This window comes from Coenobita brevimanus, chromosome 95 (assembly GCF_032717465.1).
Source record: "Coenobita brevimanus isolate Jiangsu-jjx chromosome 95, ASM3271746v2, whole genome shotgun sequence".
Lineage (NCBI taxonomy): Eukaryota > Metazoa > Arthropoda > Malacostraca > Decapoda > Coenobitidae > Coenobita > Coenobita brevimanus.
The window spans coordinates 26,669,550-26,694,505 of NC_137048.1; the positions used below are offsets into that span (position 1 = coordinate 26,669,550).

Here is a 24,956-nt window from a genome sequence, read left to right on the forward strand (position 1 = left end):
TGTCTTGGCATAAACATGATACGGGGATGACGCTCTCGGTGCCGCCTCGCTAACACCCGCTCAGTTGCTCATTTGACTCCCACATGTAAACACTGGCCAGGTGAATTCGACCTTAAAGATGTTTCCGTGTAGGCTGGGATATTTGCTCACAGCTTCACGATACTGATAAGTAGACTTTCCATTAAGAAATATTTCTAAGGCTTTATTTTGCTGTGAGTATTTTTTTTATATATATTATCTGCAAGGGTGGATAAAGAGAAAAAGAACTGGAGTGTGCAGGCGTGCCGAAACACAATGTCCCCGAATCGATAAAATGCCGATCGTCCGTGATGGAGTGGAAGGGTCTCTGGACGTACGTTGGTCACCTCATCCCTGGGTCCGCCAGGACGGACAACGACGTGGAAGATGAGGAGTTTCTGGACGTCCCTGAGGTGATGGAGCCGAGGAGGAGAAGGCGGGGGAGGGCAAGAGGAAGGAAGATGGGATTTGAGGAAGAGGGAAGAGGTGCGGCGTCTGTCGGAGGGGGACCAGAGGGCTCATGTCCCCAGAGATCCGTAACAGAGACAGAAGGACGAGGCTTTCCCCACCCACACAGCGACAGTGAAAGCGACAGCAACAGCGAGAATCCTGAAGAACGGGAGGAGATGCAGGTGGGTGATGATGATGATGATGATGATGATGATGGGGACAATGAAGATAGTGAGGAAAACGAAGAAAATCCCGACGTAGAAGAGGTGGATGAAGAGGAAGGGGAAGTTAGTGATGAAGAGGTTGTAAATGAAGACAGGGATAATATAGACGAGGCTCCCCCAAGCTCCTCGAGCTTGAGTGAAGAGGAGGGGGAAGAAGAAGAGCTGGTCGATACGGAAGTGGAAGACAACACAATGGGAGAGGGACAAGAGCGAAATGAAGAGGTAAGAGAGACAGGGGAGAATGAGGAAGAATCTGGTATGGAAAAACAAGGGCACCCAACTGAAGGTACAAGAAGTGAAATATGCAGTGATATAAATCTGAGCATTGGGGATGATGGAGAAATGGAAAGTTTTAATAAAGACGTAAGTGATGGGGCGAGCTCAGACAAAGGAGCAATGAAAGACTCGTTAGAAGGAAGATGTGGGGAAAACAAAGATGGTGATGGTGGGACAGGAACAAGTGGCGAAACTGAAGATATAAAAGATTTTGCAGAGAGAAAAGACGATGGAGAGGTTAAGAATGATGATATGTGTGGTAAATGTGATGACAGCACAGCAAAAAGAGAGAAATCAGAGAGAAATGGAACAGATACAGCTGATGATAAGGCAGGTGAAGAGGACAGTAGGAACATCACGAGTGGCATAGATGGGGCAGATTTGACCGAACGTGATGATGGGGACAGTGAAGAGGGAGAGACGGGAGAGGAAAGCGATGAAAATGGGACGGAAGAGAAGAGTGATAGAAATGAAACGAGCAGCGAAGAAGATAAATGTGAAGTCGAGAATAGTGACAGCGAAATAAACACTGATGAACAAGAAAGAAAAGCACAAGGCAGAATAGGAGCAGAAGGGATAAGCATAGAGAATTGTGAAGAATCAGACTTTGGAGAGAAAGTGAAAAGTGAAAATAACAAATGCAGTGAAGGGACGGATGTTGATAAGAAAGAATATGTTGAGGAGGACGGCACAGAAGAGAGGAAAGAGAGAGCATCTGACGAAAAGGGAAAGAGAGAAAAGTTACAGGTAATAGAGAAAGAATCGATAAGCCATCATTTGGAACCCAACGAAACTAAGTACGAAAACAGAGAAGAAAAAGATGGGGATGAAGGCACATATGGCTCAAAAAATAAGTTGATGATTGACGATAACGTAATAGAAACAGGCAAAGAAAATGTTAAACTGGAAATTGATGAGCCCAAAAGTGGAGAGGAAGTGAAGAAAGAAAATAAAAATTACGAAAATATACAAGTTGATGTCGAGGAAGAAAGAACTGGAAACAGAGAAGACTGCCATAATCATGATGATATGAGGCAAAGTAATGAATGCAGTAACTGTGGAACAAAGGAAGTATATGAAAGGTCCCCAGCAGGCAATGAAAGTGAAGATGAAAAAGAGAAGAATGACGTAGAGAGCAAAGACAGTAAAATAGAAGAACACAGACAGGCCGAAAACGAAAGCTTAGGTGCAGAAAACAGAGGATATAACGAAGACAGACAAATGAATACCAAGAAAACTGGTGTTGACGTAAATGCGAAAGACAGCAAACAGAAGGAAGAGGTTATTGAGGATATAAGAATCGATCAGAATAAAAGTGAAGAACACCAAGTTCAGAAAGAAGAGGAGGAGGCAGAAGATAACTATGAGAGGAAGATAGAGAGCAGTGGCGATGCAAAAGCCGTAAAAGATTATGATAATGATAAAGAAGAAGACGAGGAGAAGAGAAGTAGAAATGAACAGGAAGAAAATACAGGCGATAACCATGAAGATAAAGAAAAGAATGACAGAGAAATTAAAGATAAAACAGATGATACGATGGAACACAAAGCTCAGGATAAAAATGGAAATTCGAAAGACAGCAACAATGAAGGTGGGGATGGTGATTTGAAGAACGATGGCAGGAAAATGGACGATAGTAGACCCGGAGACATGAGAAGAACATTAGACAACAATAACGATGACGAAGAGAATGTTGTAACTGAAGACGAGAAGGACATGGACGAAAATAATCACGGAGACGAGAATATAAATAAGGACAGTAATAATGAAGAGGATGATAAACCGAAAGGCAGGAAGAAAATAGAAGATAACATTGAGACTACGAACGCTGAAGGAAATATAAAAGCCAAGAAAAACAAAGATAAGGAGAGTCTTGCAGAGAAAGACAAGAAGATAACAGACGACACGGATGAGAATACAAGCGACGAAGGAAGCACAAAAGCCAGGAATAACGAAGACGAAGAGATTGTTGCAGAGAAAAACGGGAAGAGAACAAAAGATACTGTTGAGAATTCAAATGACGATGGAATAACGAGAGGCAAACATAACGAGAACGAAGAAGGCGCAACTGGAAAAGACAGGGGGAAAAATGAAGATAAAAACGAGAATGTGGGAAGCGAAGGCAGTGTTGGGGAAGAAGACAGGAAGAAAAATGAAAACAAAGATGAGAGTACGGGTGCAAATGGGACTAGCATGGAAAAGAAGAGATTACCAGAGGAGGACTTAGCCTCAAAAGTGCCTCAGTTTTCCGACGTGGCGAAGCAGATCATGAGGGAGGTGCAGGAAGGGCGCAGCAGGAGGAACAGGCATCTTAGGGACCTACGAAGCATCAGGCCAAGAACCAGAATATTCACCATGAGGAGGTACAGGGAAAGGAGTGTGCCGGTGGGAAGTGGAGGAGCTGGAGAGGAAGAGGATGAGGAAGGGAGGGAGAGAAAAGAGAGTGGAGGACGGGAGAAGAAGGAACAGGAGGAGGAAAGCAAGGAAAGGAATGCAGAAGAAGAAGAGAATGGAAAAAGCGACAGGAAAGAACGACGTAGTGAAGAAAGGGAGAGGAATAAACAGGCAAATGAGTGTGACCAGAGGAACAAACAGGAGTTTGGAGGAGGGATGAAACGACAGGGGGAGGAAGGAAGTGAAAGGAACAGACTGGGAAAGGAAGGTAAAGAAAAGGAAGAAAATAATCAAGGAAATGAGGGAGGAGAGTGGGAAAAACGGGAAATTGAAGGGGAGGTAAAACTGCATGAAGGAAAAGGAAAAAGAAAAGGAAGAAAAGAAAAAAGGAAGACTAAAGAAAAGGAAGAAACTTCGGACATGGAGAATAAATCTGTATCGTCGGAGGAAAAGACTGAAGCAAATACGATTCGGTCGCCCACAAAAAGCTTTGAGGTTGGGGCGTTTGTTTACTCCTCCGTCGAGTTCTACGAAACACTGCAGAAAGCACAGAGGTCGCCCGAGATGGAGGAAGGGGCGGGGAGACAAAAGCTCAGGCACACGAATTTACCTTATGACCCAGGAAAGCAGAGGAGAGTCGCTACTTCCCCCCAGAAGGTAAAGGGAGAGGATTATGCAGAGGATTTTACACCTGAGGGAGCGACCATAGCCCACACCCAGACTGTTGAGGGGGAGTATGCAGCTTTTAGTCAGACACAGGAGAAGTCAAAGAGGGTTTATTTGGAGGGTATGATAGGCAGGAGTGATATGGTTGAAATTTGGCATTCAGATAAGAACCAGGCAGTAGAGAACACGGCCACACCTGAAATTAAACAAGTGGAGTCCTCTGGTGGCGGCCATACGAACCCGTCTATGGTGGTGGGCGGGGAACAGCAACCTGACTCTCGTGATCCTAAAGGGTCGGAGGAGCAGGGAGGAGCAGGAGGAGCGAGGGAGCGACAGTGGAGACAGGTCGCGGGTGGCGTTAAGTCGCGGGTCCACAGCGCTACCACACTACCACCACCACACCACCTTGCCACCACACCTCACCCCACCTCACCCAACGTCGCCACATCCCTCCCCACCACACCTCACTCCACCACATCTCAACTCTTTACACCTCACCCAAGGGAAGTTGTGTTACTCAGTGGTGATGTTGCTAGAGGAAGTGATGTTAACAGTGACGAGAATGAGACAGTGAATAGTGAGGCAGTTTGGTCTGTTAGAAGAAGAGACAAAGGTGGGCCAAGAGGTAGAGAAAGAGAGATAAGGTGCACAGAGGGTTTTGATTCGGTGCCAGCAGAATGTAGTCAGTCTCTCAAGGCCGTGTGTAGTGAGATCCAGAGCTGGTCAGAGAGTCGCACCTCACAGGACGAAGCCACAGCGTTACCACAAGGCCCGGGTAACTGTACTACCGTCTGTCTGGAGGTCCAAGACAACGCTAATAATGAGAACAGAGAGAACGTAACCAAACCTCTTAAGTGGTATGGCGACAGTGATGTTGATGGAGTGAGTGGAGACAGAGAAGGGTCGATGAGATCAGGCAGTGGTGGACAAGGTAAGGCAGGCCCCACGTCCTCGTCAGAAGATGGGGGTGAGGTGGAGGGGCTGGAGGGGCCGTGGGCAACCCCTCAACTAGCCAGAGTGGTGCAGGAACTGGTGGTGTCTAGGAAGTTCAATATGACGTCAGCACAGGCAAAGGAACGTCAGCAACACATCAGTCGCCTGGATGGGCGACAGAAGGACCGAACCTTAATTTTTGACAGCTCTAAGATCGGTAAGGTGAAGGCGTCGCAGCCTGAGGACCGGCCAGCCACCAGGGTCGGTCAGGGCGAGAATCCCAGGGCGGGGCTAAAGGGGGCTTCGAGGACCACAAGACGAGGCAGCAGTGACAACACATCCCAGATCACTGTCAGAAAGTCATCGCAGCAAGTGAATATTGAAAGTGACAGAGCCGGCACATCAGGAGACAGTCAGAGCCCTGGAGATGAGAGCGACATCTTTAACACTAGCACCGACACTGACAGCACGACCCACAGACACAGAGAGTCCCAGCGACAGTCCTATGGTAGACACACGCTGGAGAGGGTTGGGAGGACTGACGGCAGGAGAGGATCAGGTTCGGCGGGGAGACAGCGAAAAAAATCCATCGGAGACTCCAGCAAGGGCGAGACAGGGCGCATGAGAAGCAACAGTGCTACCAGCAGAGTCCAGCCCTCGCCCAGAATAGAGAGGCTGTGTCGGTCGCCGCAGGTCCGCAAAGGCAGTCTATCTAGGGACACCACCACCAAGTCCACCTCCCCCAGGCACTCCCCAGCAGGCCGCCGTCGTCACCCACACCCCAGAAGCTCACATCAACCGGAGTCTTCTAAACTTGCCGTCGAGATGACAGGAAATTCCTCAAATTCAAGTTCATCCCAAAAAGAACAGTTATCATCGAGCTCCACTACCGTTATTTTATCCACTGAAGGGGTAAATGTGGCAGGTGAAGCTCAGAGTTCATCTGCAATGCCACTTGACGAGGACTTCCAGACTCCTGAAGAAGTGATAAGTGTAAATACCCGTGAAGATAATATAACTGTTTCAAAAAGGAAGGTCGTTAGTGAGTGTGATAAAGAAGAGGAGAAGGAGGGTTGTGAGATTTTAGAAAGCCCCCCAAACAAGACAGAAACAGAGAATAAATCCCAGAGTGATGAAACGAAAGACATAAATAACCCTCAAGAAAGTCCCACATACATCCCTGGAAGTAAACAGACAGACACAGAATCCTCATTGCCTCCCCAGGCTTCACAGCAACAGACAAACGAGGATTCAGTCAGCCAGATTTCTCAACCATTCAGCAACGACCAACCCCAACAACGTACTCTTTACATGGCGGGTAAAACGAGTGGCAAACTGGACTCTGATATCATCCAATTTTTCGAGGCACAGCAATTGAAACCGCGGGAGATATCACGCAATGAGAAGGCAATTCCCGAGCACTTCCGAGGCGTAGGTGATGGAAGAAAGTTGGATGATGATGTGCACAGTTCTGATGATTGTAACGAAGATGGAGAAGAGGCTTGTCAGGAGGAAAGCAGACTTGAGAATACGAAAACTAATGTTGTGTCACCTACGAAAAAGAATGTTACATCCACTTTTGATATAGTTGTAGGGGAGAGAGAGGCGATTGTAGGTAAGGATAGCACAGCAGCAGGAAAACAAAGCAAAACATACAAAACAGATGAGAATGCTGGGAAGAACAACAACATTTTCACAGCTGATGTAAATGTTGGAGCATGTGAGGCGATTATAGTTATGGAAAATACAGCAAAAAATAGACAAAATGAAGAGGACAAAGAAGAGAATTTTAGTATTAAGGAGGTTAATGACACGCACACCGACCCCCTCGAGTGTGGTGACAGCAGCGGTGAAGGGTTAGGAAGGCGTGAAGAGCTGGGTGGAGATGACGAGGCTGACGGAGCACAGTGTAGCGAGGGAGGCACGGCAGGTTGGAGTGCTGTCCCTGCTGTAGGAGAAACAGGGAGTGTGGAGGGAAGTGAGACGGTGACGAAAACTCCAGTCACAAGATACGGAGATGAGAAACAGACGCAGTGTAAGGATAGCAGTGTGAGTGGAGACAACATAGGTGGAGGTGACAAGGTGATGAAAGCTACAGTCACGAGGAGGGGAGATGAGAAGCAGAGGCAATGTGAGGAAGACAGTGTGAGTGGAGACACCATGAGTGGAGGTGAGGCTGGAGGTGAGACGAGGATAAAAACTATAGTCACGAGCGAGGAAGATGAGAAACAGCGATGTTGTGAAGGAAACGCTGTGATTGAAGAAAACAAAAATATTATAACTTCTGGAGGAGAGGCTGAAAGTGAGACGATGATGAATGTTATATTCTCAAGCGAGAGAGATCAGAAACAGAGGCAGTGTGAGGAAAACAGTGCGATTGGTGAAAGAGATAGTGTTATGCCGAGTAAAGATGATGGAGGCGAGACAGTGACAGTAACAAGTGAAGATCAGAAACAGACACGATTTGAGGATGAAGGTGTGAAAGCGAGTGAGGCAAGCATCGTCAGTGGTAGCGGCGGTGGGGGAGGGAGGGAGGCGAGGGATGTTGTGGGAAAATGTGACACCAGTCGCCAGGTAGTGAAAGGAGACAGGGATGAGAATGAGAAGGAGGCGAAGAAGAATGCTTTTGTTGCGGAGGTGGACGATGAAACCCCAGGAACCACAAAACCAGCCAAAGCAAGATTCGTAGAAGAAAATGGAACCGCGAAACCAGCAGAGACAAAAACCCTAGAGGGAAATATGATTGACAAGAGAGACGAGATGATCGCTCGCTTCAAACAGGATGACGGCATGATGATTGAGAAGATACGCTCACGAAAGGGCGCGACAACGGAGAGAAGCAAACCTGACGTGATGGCCAGACTGAGTGAGCAGGCGAAGGAGGAGATCTGCTCTGTTTTACGAAAGTCAGTTGCTGGGGAGAAACCTGGTATTGTGGAGGCAAAGGGAGAGAGAGTGCTGCAGACAAATGAAGTTGACGAGGCAGCAGTGACAGATAGTGTAAACGAGGGTCAACTGAAGGAAAAATGTGACTCTGAAGTTGCCAGCGGTCCATTGCGAGAGGGAGTTCTAAATGTGACTGCTTCTGATTTCGTGATGGATGAGACGAGGGTGACGGATGCTGGGAAAAATAAAACCCAGGATGAGGGTAGGACACCAGAGGGGATGGGGACTTGTGGGTCAGCCGTGCAAGACGATCCTACAGCTAAGGTTGCCAGTGCGTCCCTCAGCAAGAGCCCTGGGCAACTGGGCACAATACCTTCACCCCCTCCTCCCCCTCCTCCTCCTCCTCTCCCTCTCCTCCTCCCCCTCCCTGGCTTCTCCTCATATCACTCCGTTTCTCCTCCCCCCATCGTCCCTCCCAACTCACCTGACATAAATATCACTGAATCGACCAGTAACCCTATGAAAGCCGATACAATCACTCCCGCCGATGCCACAGATACTAGCAACCAGGATGTAACTTCAAAAATAAAGGAAAATACAAGTCGGGTATATTCAGTGGTGAGGGTATCGGAGAAGAAAGATTATAAAAAAGTCAATAGAGACTCGATCACATTTCAGCTAACGTTGGTCAGAAGTGGTCAGGGTCAAGCTGGTGGAATGACTCAAGTACTTAGTGACGGTAATACTTCCATGATTGCTAAAACTCCTGAAAGGAACATGAAAAATAATGAAAGTATATCTGAGGCTAATAACCAAATTTCAACCGTCGGTAGTGAAGATAAAGGAAAGGATAGAGGAACGTTTTTAGAGACCTGTGTTGACGATTTGGTGGGTCAGAGTTCCACCAAAGGCAATGGTAATGCCAGCATGAAGGAATTAGCGAGTGAAACTGATGAGATACGACAAGAACACGGTAGCAACATCGCCACTGGAAGTCCACCTAGTGAAAGTGAGAAAGGAGGAGCAGGAGAGGGAGAAGTATCAGGAGGTCAAGGTACACGCAGATTGGTAAGAGGAGGCCATCGGCGGCTCACTAAAACTATTTCAGAGGGCAGTTTCAGCATGGTCCAGAACAGCGATACAGGAACCCCACAAAAGCTGGCCAAACCCCCTCACCCGCCTTCCTTGGAGAGAAGCCGAACTGAGAGTGAATTCAGCCCCGAGAAGTTGGTGTCAGCCGCGTCAGGAGGTACTAAGGTGTCAACAGTGAGTGAAATTTTTGCACGTGGTGTGTGTGGCCGCCTGAAAGCGAAGAGCCGCAGTGTGGAAAACATTCGCCTCTCCAGTCTCAGCTGTGTTGAGTTCCCCAACTCAGCCGACGCCCCCACCCCGCCACCCTCTGCTCCACCCATATCCTCGTGCAGGATTGTGGGTGTCCTCAGGAAAAAGGATTCCAGGGAAGATGTCCTTGATTTAATGACCGCACCTGCATTAGAGAGCCACCAAGTTGTCGACACAGAAGCAGCTTGCATCAGTCTCCCGTTGGCAGTGGAGAGTAAGCTGAACCTCAGTAAAGAACACAGTAAAAGTACAACAAATACACCAGTAACTGATTGTGCAAAGCCAACCGTGATGGAACAAAGTCAGCCAAACCCAATATTAGTTCAGCAAGAACAGACACAATCAGCAGCAGTGACTGAGGAGCAACCATTGTCTGTAGATAGTCAGCAGATGTTGCTTGTAAAAGAATCTCGCACAGAGCAGCCACAGGTACCAGCAGTTCAGTCAGGAAATCTTAATGAGACCAGTGATAGAGAAAGAAAACTTGCAGGTAATCATGATGCTCGTCCAGCGAAGCTGTCTCTTCCTAGCGCTGGCCTGAACAACGACCCCATCTATGAAAACGTGGGCGAGGCACTTCAGCACCAGCAGAAGACATCAGAGGCTGGGGACCACACGCCCACCTCACCAAAGCCCAGGTCACTCATAGCAAAAGCAATTCACATTTATGAAAATTTACCGATTACAGCTACTAAAGGTGATGTGGAAGGTCCGGTGAAGGCAGTGCAACACGACAAGGAGCACAGTGAGGACAAGAAGCCACCTCAGTCCCCTGGTCTGAGCAGCTGGCCAGCCACACCACCATTGCCGGAAGTTTCTTCACCCCAGCGACGTTCAGCATTCGAGAAAACGTCCCTCAGGAGGAAGCAGCAGCCTGAATCAGAGAGCAGAGCAGAGAAGCAAAAATCGAATTATATGAAGCAGAGGACAGCCAGAGTTAGTATTTTAAAGAAACAAAAATCAGACATCACAGGTGTGAGGCTACAGAAGCTCCAGTATTTCGACAATGAACTTCCAGGTGAGCTACGGCGATCATACTCAGTGAGTGGCAATGTCCAGAGGAAAGGCGGGCTGAAGGTCGAGGATGACCGAAGCCCAGACAGCCCTGAATGTGATATAGGTATGAGGGAAGGAGAAGTGAGTAGATCAGAGCTGAGTGAACTAGAAGGGCGGTGTCAAAGCTCCATCAGTGCGGGCAGCAGCAGCAGCAGAAGTAGTGCTATTGACAGGATCCTTCAAACTTGTGCCCCCTGCATCTCCAGCAACACTACCAGCTCCACGCTCGACCTGTCCTCCTCCTACCCAGCCCACTCCACTCCCCGTCAACCACACACCAAAAAAGACCCCAGCCTGGATGAGGATGAGGCTGGACCGTCCTCTAGCTATGCGAGATCCATCCCTCGCCGCCGCAACCAGCGAGCCAAACGTCAGTATAAGTCATCCTACTCCTCCCCAGACGTCACAGCTCTAGTTGGTGGAAAAACTTCTTCCATAGGGGCAATAAACCCAACAGGAACATCGATCACTGAGTCTGTCACACCCTCGCCACTTACTTCAGATAAATCAGCTTCTAATTCTAAAACAGGCAAGGAGACAGAATCTCAGAGAAATAACAATGAACAGGTGCTTGGAAGCAATATGACTTCAGTTCCCAGCACCTGTGACAGTTTGGAGGGGACAGACCATAGTACTAGTGAGCAGGGAGGTGGTGAGAATAGCTATGTGAGCTTTGAGAAGGACTGCCTCACCCCTACACCAGAGCAAGGCACCAGCGCTGACGACACAGACTTCTACAGTGAACTTCTGGATACAATTCTTAGTGTGGTTGATGCAGAGGATCCGTCCTCTCCTACACAGGTGGAAACAGAAACCAGTGCATGTGATGCTGAAACGTCACTCTCACAAGCAGTTTCACAGGCTCGAAAGGAGGAAGGGGAAGAAGAGAAACATGGATTAGCCTCTAAAGGTAAAGGGGATCAACACACAGTGTCAGAAGTAAATGAACATGGGAGAATCTCTGAGGATAAGGGAAATAAGCAAGCAGTGACAAAAGTAAAAAAACCTGGGAGAGTTATAGAGGGTAAGGTGAAGGCTCAGTCAGTGAAGGGGTACACTGATCGTCCAAGTGACTCAGACTCCACCACCAGCGTCGATTCAGAGCTGGCAGAGGTAAGGCGGAGGATCACTGAGAGGTTCCCCCCCGTGCCACGTGCCGATCCTGAGGCCAGCCAGGAGTCTGTGTTGGCGTCCCCTAGTGCTGTGTGCCCCATGCCAGACTGCACTGCATGTCGAGCCTCAAGCAACTCCTCCCAGCCTCTTGTCTTCACCTTTGACACGCCTTCCACTGAGCCTGCACGCGCTGCAAGCCTTCCTTACGTCGACCATACCTGCCAGGGCACCTCACACGATCTCTTCAGCCGGTCGACCAGCCTCCCACATGACCCTGAAGTCTACCACAGCACCCAGGTCGTGTGTCGTGGGGATGAGGAGGACGAGTATTGGAGTGCCGGAGAGGAAACAACGAAAGGTACTCCACTTGTCACTCCACGTCAGGCCCTACCGCGTCTCTCCTCTCCCCAGAACTCCCCACCAGACAGTTCCTCACCCCATGACGCCTCTCCCCAGGCGGACTCAGGCGTTGAAGGGTGCAGAAGTGATGCAGGTGAGAAGAATAAGTGTTGAAGTGCCTGGATCAGTTGAGTATTAGCTTGTTATTTTTCTAATCATTATTCTCTCTCTCTCTCTCTCTCTCTCTCTCTCTCTCTTCTTTTCTTCTGTATCCCCGCTGTTTGCTTTCCTCTGTTCCTTGTACTCTTGTACACCGCTCGTCACCCCTCCCCCTCCGACTCCTCTCTCTTCTTCCTCTCCTCCTCCATCCCCATTCCCTTTTTCGCTCTTCCTCTCATTCCCTTGCCCCTCTTCACTCCTCCCCTTCCCTCCCCTCTTTCTTATTTCTCTCCCTTCCTCCACTTTCCGCTTTTCTTTCCTCCCCTCACTCCTCCTCCGTCGTCCCCACTCCTCCCATCTCCTCCTCCCCTCTTACCCCCTCCCCTCTCCCGTCCATAATCTTGCTACGCCACTCATTGCGTAACAGTTTAAAATTTCAGAAGTTTTGCGTAATCTGATTAGATGCTAATTGGATCCAATCTGCAGTAGCAAAGGTTTTAATTCTCTGTATTGTGGAGTGTGAGAAAAAAGGGTAACGTGAAGGAGATAGAAAAATGAAGTGGAGGTATACATGAGGGAGGGCGGGTTGGAGTGGTGTGATCCAGTACTATGAATAAATGAGATGAAGTCTGGGCGTCGTGCAGTAAATAGATAGACAGAAAGGCAGATAGACATATTAACAAGAAACAGATAGAAAGACAGAAAGTCATAGGTTGAGAGATGGACTTAATTTTCATCCGTTACTTACCATTGCTGAACACCGATAAAGATAGACAGTAATGGAGATTTAATTTTTTAACTCCTAGCAATGCCTTTTTATAATTTCTTCTTGCTACAACAAGGCTATTTTATTTTGGTTGAAAGCCTTATGTAAGTGAAGGGTTAATGATGGCAGTATGAAACCCCTCCAGTCCAAAAAGCGTATTCTGAGCTGAATATAATCGTCTGGAGATTGCAAGGATGGAAATTATAAAGACGGTATCGTAGTGAGAGGTTTCAGGTGGATGAGCCAGTTGGAATGTGTAATATTATGTGAATTGGGAGTATGTAATATTGTGTGTACATAGTTGAGATTTTGTCTACCCAACAGTGCTTAAGATGCCAATGAACCGATGGAGTGTGTGTGTGTGTGTGTGTGTGTGTGTGTGTGTGTGTGTGTGTGTGTGTGAGAGAGAGAGAGAGAGAGAGAAAGCGAGAGAGAAACTCAGTAGCTACTTAAGCCTTGTAGTGGAACTGTGGAACTGTCTTTCCTCAGTCCATCAGATCATCTAGTATTAGCAAGAATAAAATTTTGGACGTGCCTCGCCGACTGAAAGTTTTAATTGAGGTAGATTTTTTCCTGTTCATTGAAAAAAAAAAATCCTATCAGTTCGGTAAAGTCATCTGCCATTCTAATATAATCGTCTGCATCTTAAAATACATAGAGGAGTATGATGTCACTTTCCTTGTGGATTTTTTTTTACCCTCCACCTGACAGTCAGAGGAGGGTGTTGTTATCACTGGGATCAATAGGTGTGCGTCCGTAGAGCTAGGCGGTAAGGTGGCTGACCGGGCGTAGAAATTTCGTTTCCAGGCCAGAACTCAGAAAGTATTCACTATAGAGTCATGAAATTTTACATAGTTATGTGTCGTATAGTGGACTGGTGCCGTTTGATAGATAGAATGCTGTGTGTTAAGTATTTTTTTTTTTTTCCCGGACTAGGACTCAGAAACTGTCACAGGAATATGTATATTAATATGCCTCCTGGTGCCTTTTGGAGGTTAGAATGCCATGAGATATTATAATGTTATGAAATTGCAAAAATACACTAAACTGATTATTTTCATGCATTGTTTCTATTAATTTTTTGCATCTATTACACCTAGGAGGCAGAAATTGTACATGATAAATGGTTATACGAATATCTAATTATGTACGAAATTCCATGACTGTACCTATTACGCAGTCATACAAGAATGGCTGCCTAAATGAGAAAAGCACTAGTCATAATTTCATCAGATCTGCTTATAACATTATTACCATGGATAAACTGCTGACATTTTTAAGCTTCAGTGTCTCTGTGTTATACAGGGGTGACGGGGTGAGGGCCGTTTTGCACATGGTTAGGTGTGCAGGGAGGTGGGGGGGTACGTACTTGGTCAGATGGAGAGTTGCAACAGCGTAATGTTGCTTTTTTTTTTTTTTTTTTTTTTTTTTTTTTTTTTTACAACCAGATAATCATGAAGATCTGAAGATAGGAAAAGACACTTTTATTTATACTTTTACCTGTGACTAATTAACATACTGGAAATTCTCTTATCCAGAATAATCAGGGAAAGAACGCTCAGAATTCTTATTATTCATATGATAATTTGGTTGAACTGGAGGATTCTTCGGATACCGGTATTCTGCTCTGCACCTGGAGGGAAGCTGCATTGGCATATAGTCCATTAATCCGGTCACATATTTTGAGGCGCCGTAGCTTTCAGTCGCATAATTTGAGGCGCCGTAGCTTTCAGTCGCATAATTTGAGGCGCCGTAGCTTTCAGTCGCATAATTTGAGGCGCCGTAGCTTTCAGTCGCATATTTTGAGGCGCCGTAGCTTTCAGTCGCATAATTTGAGGCGCCGTAGCTTTCAGTCGCATAATTTGAGGCGCCGTAGCTTTCAGTCGCATAATTTGAGGCGCCGTAGCTTTCAGTCGCATAATTTGAGGCGCCGTAGCTTTCAGTCGCATATTTTGAGGCGCCGTAGCTTTCAGTCGCATAATTTGAGGCTCCATAGCTTTCAGTCGCATATTTTGAGGCGCCGTAGCTTTCAGGAAATTATTGACCCACATTTTATTTTTTAATATCTGGAAGACGGGAGGCTGTCCTGTGGCAAGTAAGATCGTATAGTGTTAGCCAGAGTAAAATGTATATAAAGTCAGCCGCCACTTACGGATTAATCCACGAAGTTAAAATTTCACTGGTGGTGTGTGGGGGGTGCTCACCATCCACTCACTCGATGTAGTGCTGTTTTGGGTGTCTGCCCTTTCCTCTCTTCTTTCTTTCCTCTTCTGTCTTTCTTTCCTTCATTCCTTCCTGTCCCTTCTGCCTACGGGTGACTTTACACTCCCTCCTCAGTCTTTCTTTCCCTCATTCCTTCCTTTTCTTTCTGCCTATATGTGACTCTACACTGAGTGATAAGCCAAATGGTTTCCTATACACCAGGAAACTATTTACTACGCTGGGTGATAACCATATAACCGAATTATGGCGCCTGGTGGTAGGTGTGTAATTAAGTTGCTCCAATCGGACTGAGCCTGTGTAGGTATATATCCAAGGGATGGTTGGGATTTATTGCTCATTTAATGCCACTCAGGGATGAGTGAGGCTGGTCACTCTCATCTTATATGTCAGGACCAACTTGCCTAGCCCCGGGCTCCTATGCTCCTCATGGAGCAAGGTAGGATTGGGTGATGGATGGATGGATGGTTAAAATTTCATTGCCTGTTTCGGAACGCAAAGTAGAGAGGAGTAAGGACACTATATTACTCGTATTTATTTGTTTATTTATGTATTTATTTAGTTATGTTGACTTTGGTGGGAATTGATGGACCGGTAATGGCGAAAATGATAATTTGCGAAAAAGTGCGTACGGAACCTCAGAGCTGCAGTGTCCATAGTATTTTCTCCGAGTAATTAACGGCACTTTTAATGAAAATGCGAGTGCCATTCCGACATACAGTACTTTCCATTCCAACAGTTATGGACTTCCGAAAGGGCTGATTCCAGGTGATTGATGTACTGTAATTTATTTTCTACATCCACCGCCCCAGCATGACCAGCGGTGTCTCCCACATGATCCTCTGAGACGTAACAGTTTCAGTTTCCTCTGGCCGTGAATAAATACACCTGTAATAACGTCTCCCGCGTGATGCCTGACTGGCATGTAAAGAACTGCCGACTTGTCTTCGATCAGTATTGATGTCCTTCAGCTCCCTCTTACCGTCCTGATGACGATTATTATTATTATTATTTTATTATTATTATTATTATTATTGTTGTTGTTGTTGTTGTTAGTATTATTATTATTATTATTATTATTATCACCATCATCATTCCTGCGAAATAAGATGGTATAAATTTCGGCAACTCGTCCTTTACCGTTGCGTAAGATTCCGCCTGTGTGTGTGTGTGTGTGTGTGTGTGTGTGTGTGTGTGTGTGTGCGTGTGCGTGCGTGCGTGCGTGCGTGTGTGTGTGTGTGTGTGTGTGTGTGTGTGTGCGCGCGCGCGCGCATTAACTCCTCGTAGGCTATATGATGGATCTGAATGAAACTTCCCAGGTGGGTTCCTCGGGTTACTGGGAAGGTCTTCCGCTATAAACAACTTTTTCACCCATGATATTTAGGGGGGTCAGCCTCCCTCACCAAACTAATATTTCTCAGAAATTGTGAAAGGAGGGCATATACGGCTTTGATAACTTTGTACATGACTCTGATCCGTATTGCGATATATGGGGAGCGCAACCATTAGTCATTCTTCTCCTTATTTTTGTATTTCTAATGTCAACATACTTTGCCTCAGCAACTTATAAGATGGTGAAAAGGTGTAATATGCGGAGTAAATCGCTGAAGTCCGTGTATCACCCAAAATACGACCCTTAAATCTCTGACTGCGAGAATGGAAGTGAGTAGTTTAGTCCAGCTACCCTCAGGCGATTTTATTCATAATACCCACAGCAGCAAGCAAGCGAAAAGCTATATTTGAAAAGCTATATAGTTACTTTTTAGCCATGAATAGTGAGCTTTGTATTTATTCCAGCTAACACCAATTATTTAGCTGGAGAGAGACCGCCATAAGGAAAGGGTTAATCTAATTACAGCCAAAGAATATAGTAAGTTTTATTATTGTTTCATTACTTGCCTGAATCAACGTCCATTAGAACTTTTCAATTCGTGTGTAGAGTAATTACTGTGTGTTCCTTGAATATTGACAGGCTTTGGTCATTCTCTGTTCTAGCGGTCTTCAGATATGTGTAAAAAAATAAAATAAATAAAGCCCCTGTGTGTTCTTCAGCCATTGAAAATCAGATATTCCTTCAAGCATTTAAGTATTTTGTTTGTCTCGTTAGAGTTTGTATGGTTTAAATTTAACTCTTTGTATTTAGTGTGTTCTTCAGTAACTCAGTATTATTATATTTCGTTATGGTGTTCCTGAAACGACCAAAGCCAGTTCTTATTTCCTCATGGCTTTTTTCAGTGTCGCGAAGTACGTGTGCTTATGCGTTATGATGTTCTTCAAGCATTTATTTATTTTCTCCCTTCTTAAACATGTCCCTTATACAGTCCAGTTATTTTCTTCTTCATTGCGTTGTTCAGGTATTTTATTTAGTGTCCATTTTGGGGGAGTATTCAGTAATGGCATTCGTTGCAAAATAAATATGTTCAGGGTTTAATTTCATGAACACAATGACGCCTCTTGTTATTTGAGCTTGCTGCTGTCACTCGGTATTATTAGCTTGTAAGAGACCTTCGAAGTGAAAGGGTAAAAAAGTGCCTGGTAAAATTTTCTTGTGTGATAACCTACTCTTCATCTGCCACCCCCGCCTCTTCTTTCACCACCCTCTTCTCTAAAAGTTGATGGATTTTTTTTTTTTTTCTGTCGTAAGGAGCATCTAATATCTCTCTCTCTCTCTCTCTCTCTCTCTCTCAGGTCCTGTTAAGTTTTGTCAATTTCGAAGGCTTGAATGATGAGTAGAAAACTGAATTAGATTGTTGTTGTTGTTGATGCATCGAAACTCAGATGGTGCTTTTTTTGTTCTCCGATAACTCAAACTCTCATTACATCATTATGGCTTTTTTTTCGAGGAATGTAGGACTGTTTCTTCCTTCCTTCTCATGTTTTTATTTTATTTTATTTTATTTTTTTTTTTAGCATTTCCTTCAGTAACTTAAACTTCACTTTGGCGATTTTATTGAAGTATTTCATTATTGCGTATTTCTTGTAATAGATTGTTCTCAAATTGTGAATCTCAGCCTTTGTAGAAAAGTGCAGTCGTCTGAGCGTATAAATGAGAATAATGTGATGATTTTCGATATTGTTTGGTCAGTTTCATTATTTCATCTTCATTCGCTCCGTTAGTTCGTTCATTATTGTGATGTGAGTTATGGCTGCGATGGAAGCTAATTTATGCTTACCGGTATAATGTAGTTGATTATTCCCATGGCTCTTCTCGACTGACGGGTTTGATGGGAGAGACTCGACCTCAGGACAGCTCAGATGTCGACCACAGGAGCTACCAACCCGTCCCTCCCTCTCCCCCTCTTTCTTCTCCTCCCGCTGCACCTCCCTCACCGCTTACTACCTCAGTCCTGGTCCCGGCCTCAGTCGTACACAGGTCCTGCCTTACCTCTGCCTCGCCTTTGTTGTCTTATTCCTGCCTCACTTTCAAATACTCCGACCTCGCCCTCCGGCATCTTTTCGTCAGTTGCACCTCATCCATCCCCCATTGCTGCGCTAACTTGACTCATTCACTAGGCCTACCTCATCTCTTCCTTACCCCTGCCTTACTTGTGCCTTAGCCCATCCTCACATTAGTCCCAGTTCTGTCTCATTCTTGCCTGAATCTGCCCGTCGAAATCTTAAACTGAGGCAGTGTGACGTGAACTGTAAGGCAAGATGAGATTTAACGAAGAACATTCTCCCTCATACGACCCGCCTTGAGTGTACAGGATCGTAAGAAACGTCGAGTCTGCTGGAAGTGAAGCGACGCGGATTGAAATGAGTGTTATACAACGAAAGAAATTCCTCCAGATCATCTCTCATATTACAAAGAATGAATACACATCACATAGCTGAGAAAGATTCGTTGTGGAATGAGTTACGTAGTTTAACTAGTGCCTACAAGGAACGTTAACTTATTCTGTTGCACTGTGACAGTCGTATGATAAACCAACCTGACTTATTTACCATCCGCCAAAAGTAATGAACAATATTTGAACAGTGTAAGTGCGGCCATGTGATATTTCTCTCATCTGAGACGTCTCATATTGGTCTCTAGAGCGCAGTGGGGTTCCTCTGGGCTGAATGAAATCGCCTGATATTAAACGAAGTATTCGAATATTCAGATATCATAGTTATTGTCCGGAGACTCAACATCAGACAGTACTGTTTTCATGACTGATCTGTTTGTGCTTCTAAACTGTGTGCTTTAATCCACTCAAGCCTGAAAAGGTTAATGATCGGTGAAGAAATATAAACTCGTCAACGACACCATGGCATTATTACGCTCGGTCAAGTAAATGAACGTTAAAACAAAAAAACTGGCAACAGAGTCGGCTAGTACAGCACGTCCCATACTCAGACGCTCGAAACAGTAATGAAACTACATGTCATAACTATGCTGCATTTCTTGTCGAGTAAAAACTACGATGTATAAAAATAACAAAATGGGCTCTAGTATGGAGGATAAACGTGCTCTATAAATTAATGCACTGGAGATGATATTTATAGAGTACATACGTGCAGAGTCATAATATAATAGCGTATTAGCGTCGGATTCTAAAGTGTGTTCATAATCAAACATTCGTGAGATTTTATTTGTTAAATGCCGTGCAAAAATATATTCAGTTGCGAAGTGTACCAGCACCTGATACTACGTAGATCTCCACAATAAAATACGTAAATTCAGGTATTCGTTCATGATCAGACTTTCTGGACTTCATTTTTATTACGTTTCATTCCGCGTAAGACTACACAAAAATCCCGAGATGGGCAACAGCGTCGGGTACTACAGCGTGTCCCGTGATCTGAGCACCAGTCGAGTCAGCAGCCCCGCCCTCACAGACCTCTCCCTGTTGACGGACCCTGGCGGCGGAGCGAGCAACGTCCAGCGCCTTTCCGTCACTTGTTTGGACTCCGAGTGGCATCTTCCTCCCCTGCCCTTCCTCACTCCTTCGAAATCCATCGATATAAAGACCGCCACCTCCTCGCGTAGTGTGAACAGTGAGCGCTCCGTAAAGTCTTGCCCGGAGGTTCGAAACAGTTTGGAAATACCTGACAGTAGTTGCGTGAGGGATGATATTGCATATGGAGAGGAAGCACTGGGACAGCAGAATATTAGCAAGCGGTGGCAGCAGGAGGATGACAGTGACTCCTCCAGCCAGCCATACGTGGATTCGGTTCAGGATATGATTTATGCTATAGAAGGAGAGGGCAGAGAAAGACTAACGTCCCAAGGAGCCACAGATACCAATCACACTGAGCCAGAATGCATGCGAAAGGACTACCACACTCCAACCACGTCCACTAGAGTTATTGAATCTTTAATTAGTGAGCTGCAGGGGAATGATGGGAATTCGATCGATGTGACCACCAACAGGGTGCTGTTGTCCCTAACTGACGAGGATGAGGAACTGCTTTTCAGGGATCGTCCGGTTGTGTATACAGCCAGCAATGCAGCGGACTGGAAACTAGGCACTATTTTAGAAGAGTCCGATAGGAACGGGGACAAGAATTTGAAACCAGTAAAATACACTGCTAGAATTGATTTACATAAATGCAGCTCGAGCGAGGACGAAGTAGGCATAACTATCGGCAGTGTAGTGAACGTGAACGACATTGAAGCTGAGCGGGAAAAGGAGAAAGGGATTCAGCAGTGCCTGGAACCGTATGAAGACAAGATTGTGAAGATCGAGGAGTGCCTCTTGAACAGCAGCGACAGCCATTCGAGCATTAAGGACTCTCAAAAGCGAAGAGAAATGGAGAAGCCTGACCGCAGTAGCAGTCGAAGGCAGTCTAACGTCGACGTGTCCACTGTGATCGAAGGAAACCATAACATAACGTACTTACGTTTCGGCGCGGGTTTAGAGGATGACGTCACTGAAATTGTAGCGTCCGAATACTCGAAGTCCGACTTAAACAGTACCGAAGAAACAATAATTGCCGAGGACGCCTTGCTGAGCGAAATTCACATGCTTATTAATGACTACACTGCCTATAAAGGCGAACAAGTGGTGCAAGGAGTGAGAAGCGAGGATGGCGGGATAGAAATCAGTAGTGCAGTCCAAAGAAGGGGAAGTACGAGACGCCGGGGAGAGTCTACGAGCGTAAATAAATCTTGTGGAAGTGGAGAGGTGACAAAAGATAGTGAGAAGAGGGAACGGAGTGCAGGTTTTGATAAAGGAAGCGGGCAACACCAAGAAACGTCCATAGAGATTACGGAAGTGAAGGAAAGCTGGAGACATTTGTACTTCCGACACCCCTCAGCTGGATGCTCCTCGGTCCTTAACACTGGAAAAACAGGTAGCGCCATCACGTATTTACGAGTATGTGTCTAAAAGGTGCACGTATTATTCCATAATGTAGTTGACTGTGTGTGTGTGTGTGTGTGTGTGTGTGTGTGTGTGAAGCCGTCGTTTAACAGCCATGATAATTTATAGCAATTAAACACAATCAGTTCGTAATCCGCATAATACGGAGCTTCTTCTCTATGCTGTTTCAATCTACGCTAGTTCTAAAGACTTTTTTTTTTTTTTAATTCTCTGTAGGTTTCCATCACTTACATCCACTGCCCATGACCTAGTAAAGTTTTCCACAGTCCCACTTCACTTCTCTGCTCATCAATTCCTTCACTTCCTCACATTTCCAGTCTTCCTCTCCTCCTCTTATTCCCCCACTTTTTGATCTCTCCACTCTTCCTTTCTTCCACTTCCTGACCTCTCCAAGTCTTTATCCATCCACTTCCTCACCTCAGAATTCTTCGATTCATCTACCTTCACATATCCCCACTCTTAAGCGGGTATCACACGGGGACCCGTGAACATTTTGTGCAGCACAAAATGGACGTCCAAACTGAGCTTGGACGTCCATACCCTATCACACGGTGGACGTCGACGGCCACCTTCTTCTTCTTTATCGAGTTCACCCCACGCGACTGGGAGGTCACTTCCAACTCCCTAGCAGATGACGTGTTTATTAACATCAACAATGGATATGAACCAGATTGTGACTTGCAATGGGTGCTGCAGTCCTAACCCTGCAGGATGAGGAAGAAGCCTCTGCAAGAAGACGAAGGAGGGCATTGTGGATGAGAGAATGGCTCCCACGGAGTGAAGAAAGCAGCCAGTATAGAAATCTGCACAGTAGTGCTTTCTTCCCAAGTATGCCTTTCGAACGTGCGCGGGCCTCTCTTGGAAACAATCAATCCACATTTCATCATATTTACCCCATTTTGGTATATATGAAAAGTTTCTGTGACAAACAGAAATATTAAAAGTACAAAGTTTACTGACGGTTTTGAATTATTCATAATATTATATACCACCTCAACTAACTACAGAGTAAAAGATAGCAGAGGACACATGCTACATGTAAACTCCATAGAGAAGAAGGAGACTACCAAGTCGTGGACGTCCACGGTCACCGTGGACGTCCACGAATGGGTCAGGCGGACTTCCACCCGTGGACGTCCATGACCCTCCCGCGGGGGCAAATTTGGACGTCCACGGCCAGTTTGGACGTCCACGAGTCTCCCGTGTGATAGCCCCTTTAAGCGGGTATCACACGGGGACCCGTGAACATTTTGTGCAGCACAAAATGGACGTCCAAACTGAGCTTGGACGTCCATACCCTATCACACGGTGGACGTCGACGGCCACCTTCTTCTTCTTTATCGAGTTCACCCCACGCGACTGGGAGGTCACTTCCAACTCCCTAGCAGATGACGTGTTTATTAACATCAACAATGGATATGAACCAGATTGTGACTTGCAATGGGTGCTGCAGTCCTAACCCTGCAGGATGAGGAAGAAGCCTCTGCAAGAAGACGAAGGAGGGCATTGTGGATGAGAGAATGGCTCCCACGGAGTGAAGAAAGCAGCCAGTATAGAAATCTGCATAGTAGTGCTTTCTTCCCAAGTATGCCTTTCGAACGTGCGCGGGCCTCTCTTGGAAACAATCAATCCACATTTCATCATATTTACCCCATTTTGGTATATATGAAAAGTTTCTGTGACAAACAGAAATATTAAAAGTACAAAGTTTACTGACGGTTTTGAATTATTCATAATATTATATACCACCTCAACTAACTACAGAGTAAAAGATAGCAGAGGACACATGCTACATGTAAACTCCATAGAGAAGAAGGAGACTACCAAGTCGTGGACGTCCACGGTCACCGTGGACGTCCACGAATGGGTCAGGCGGACTTCCACCCGTGGACGTCCATGACCCTCCCGCGGGGGCAAATTTGGACGTCCACGGCCAGTTTGGACGTCCACGAGTCTCCCGTGTGATAGCCCCTTTACTCTCCTCCACTTCCTCACATCTCCACTCTTCTATCCATCCACTTTCTTACCTCTTCACTTTTCGATTCACCCACATCCTCATCTCACGACTCCACTTCCTCACCTCTCCACTCATCTATGTATCCACTTCCTTTCCTCCACTTACTCACCTAACCACTCTTCTTTTTATCCACTTCCTTTCCTCCACTTACTCACCTAACCACTCTTCTTTTTATCCACTTCCATTCCTCTCCGTGCTTCCCGTCCTCCATTTACTCACCTCCACTCTTCCACTTCCTCCTTTCTCCACTCTTCCTCCGCTTGCTCCATTCTCCGCTTCCTCCTTTCCTCTCTTTTATTCATTCACTTCCTCACCTCCTCCACTTCCTAACTTGTCTGTTCTCCCACCTTTTACTTCTCTCTCTCCACTTCTGTCTTCTCTCCAGCTTCCGTCTTACACTATTATCAACCTCGACAATTCTCCACTTTATTCCCTTTCCACGACTTCCACCTCTCCACTTCACTTTCATCTCCCCACTTCACTTCCACTTCTCCACTTCACTTCCACCTCCCCAATTCACTTCCACCTCCCCACTTCACATCCACCTCCCCGTTTCATTTCCACCTCCCCGTTTCACTTCCATATCCCCGCATCAATTCCACGTCCCCACTTCACTTCCCATACCATACTTCACTTTCACCTCCCTACTTCGCTTCCACGTCTCCACTTCACTTCCACCTCCCTACTTCGCTTCCACCTTCCTACTTCACTTCCACCTTCCTACTTCACCTCCGCCTCTCTGCTTCACTTCCACCTCCTTACATCACTTCCACTTCCCTACTTCACTTCCACATCCCTACTTCACCTCCACCTTTATGCTTCACTTCCACCTACCTACTTCACTCCCACATCCTTACATCACTTCCACCTCCCTACTTCACTTCCACCTCCCTACTTCACTTCCACCTTCCCGTTGCACTTCTACTTTCCTGCTTCACATCCATATCCACACTACATCACATGTTCTCTTTCCGTGATTTGCACATCACTTTCACTCTCCACCTCCCCACCCCTTTTCTCTGCCTCTCCGCTGTAATTCAGTAAGATGCAATTCTGACATGAAATTATAATAACAGTAATTGCTAATCATGACCTCGCTCCTTGAACAGTTGCATAGGGACCTGCGATATAAGCCTACAGGTCATTCATTTTAACTTGGCGGAGATTTGTATCCTCTTTCAGCTTATCTTCCGTAGCTCATTGGAAGAATAAGGCAATACTACGCCCCACCATCCTTATCATAGAACTTCTTCGCGACTGGCACCATATTCGAGTATTGAAATTGTTACAGCTCGGTACACAAGATGGAGAGATGGCAATTTAAAGCCTAACTGCAGTGAACAGAGTTCAGTTTTGTAGGCTGTTATGCTCACACACACGTCACCTGGTGGGTGGTGCAGGGTGGATGGGATTTAACTAACTGCCAAGTTGCACCTTTCTCTCCCCTCCTCCCTGGCCTGTCTAATTGTAAGCTAAGATCTTGTGGAGGTGTTTTAGGTTAGCCCTAGTAAAAGGAATATCTTGTCCCCCAGTTACAGAACCCACTGAGCCTGGGGACGTAATTTTCTTTTTATTCATCATACCATTAGATGATTTTACTCAGCTTATGAGAGACTTTGAACAACAGGGATCGATATAGCTTGGAATTCGATGGGCCTTTCCAAAGGTGAATAAAATCGTCTGGTAGCAGCAAGATTAAAAGGAGAATGACATAATCCGGATTGTAAGGATTGAGAGCTAGCGTAAATCAAAACACCTTCTTAAGGCCCCGAAAGGTTTCGTAACGGTGA

The 24,956-nt window shown here is 45.9% G+C and overlaps 1 protein-coding gene across 1 annotated transcript in view; it reads left to right on the top strand.

The window, feature by feature from the left end:
• The first annotated feature begins 854 nt into the window (after positions 1–854).
• LOC145413262 (uncharacterized) overlaps positions 855–24,956 on the top strand; it is a 142,891-nt gene continuing 118,789 nt past the window's right edge. Inside the window, exons 1-2 of the mRNA XM_080282991.1 lie at positions 855–8,178; positions 8,404–11,850. Coding sequence (XP_080139117.1) covers positions 885–8,178; positions 8,404–11,850 — 10,741 coding nt within the window. The 5' untranslated portion in view covers positions 855–884. The remainder of the gene's footprint in view (positions 8,179–8,403; positions 11,851–24,956) is intronic.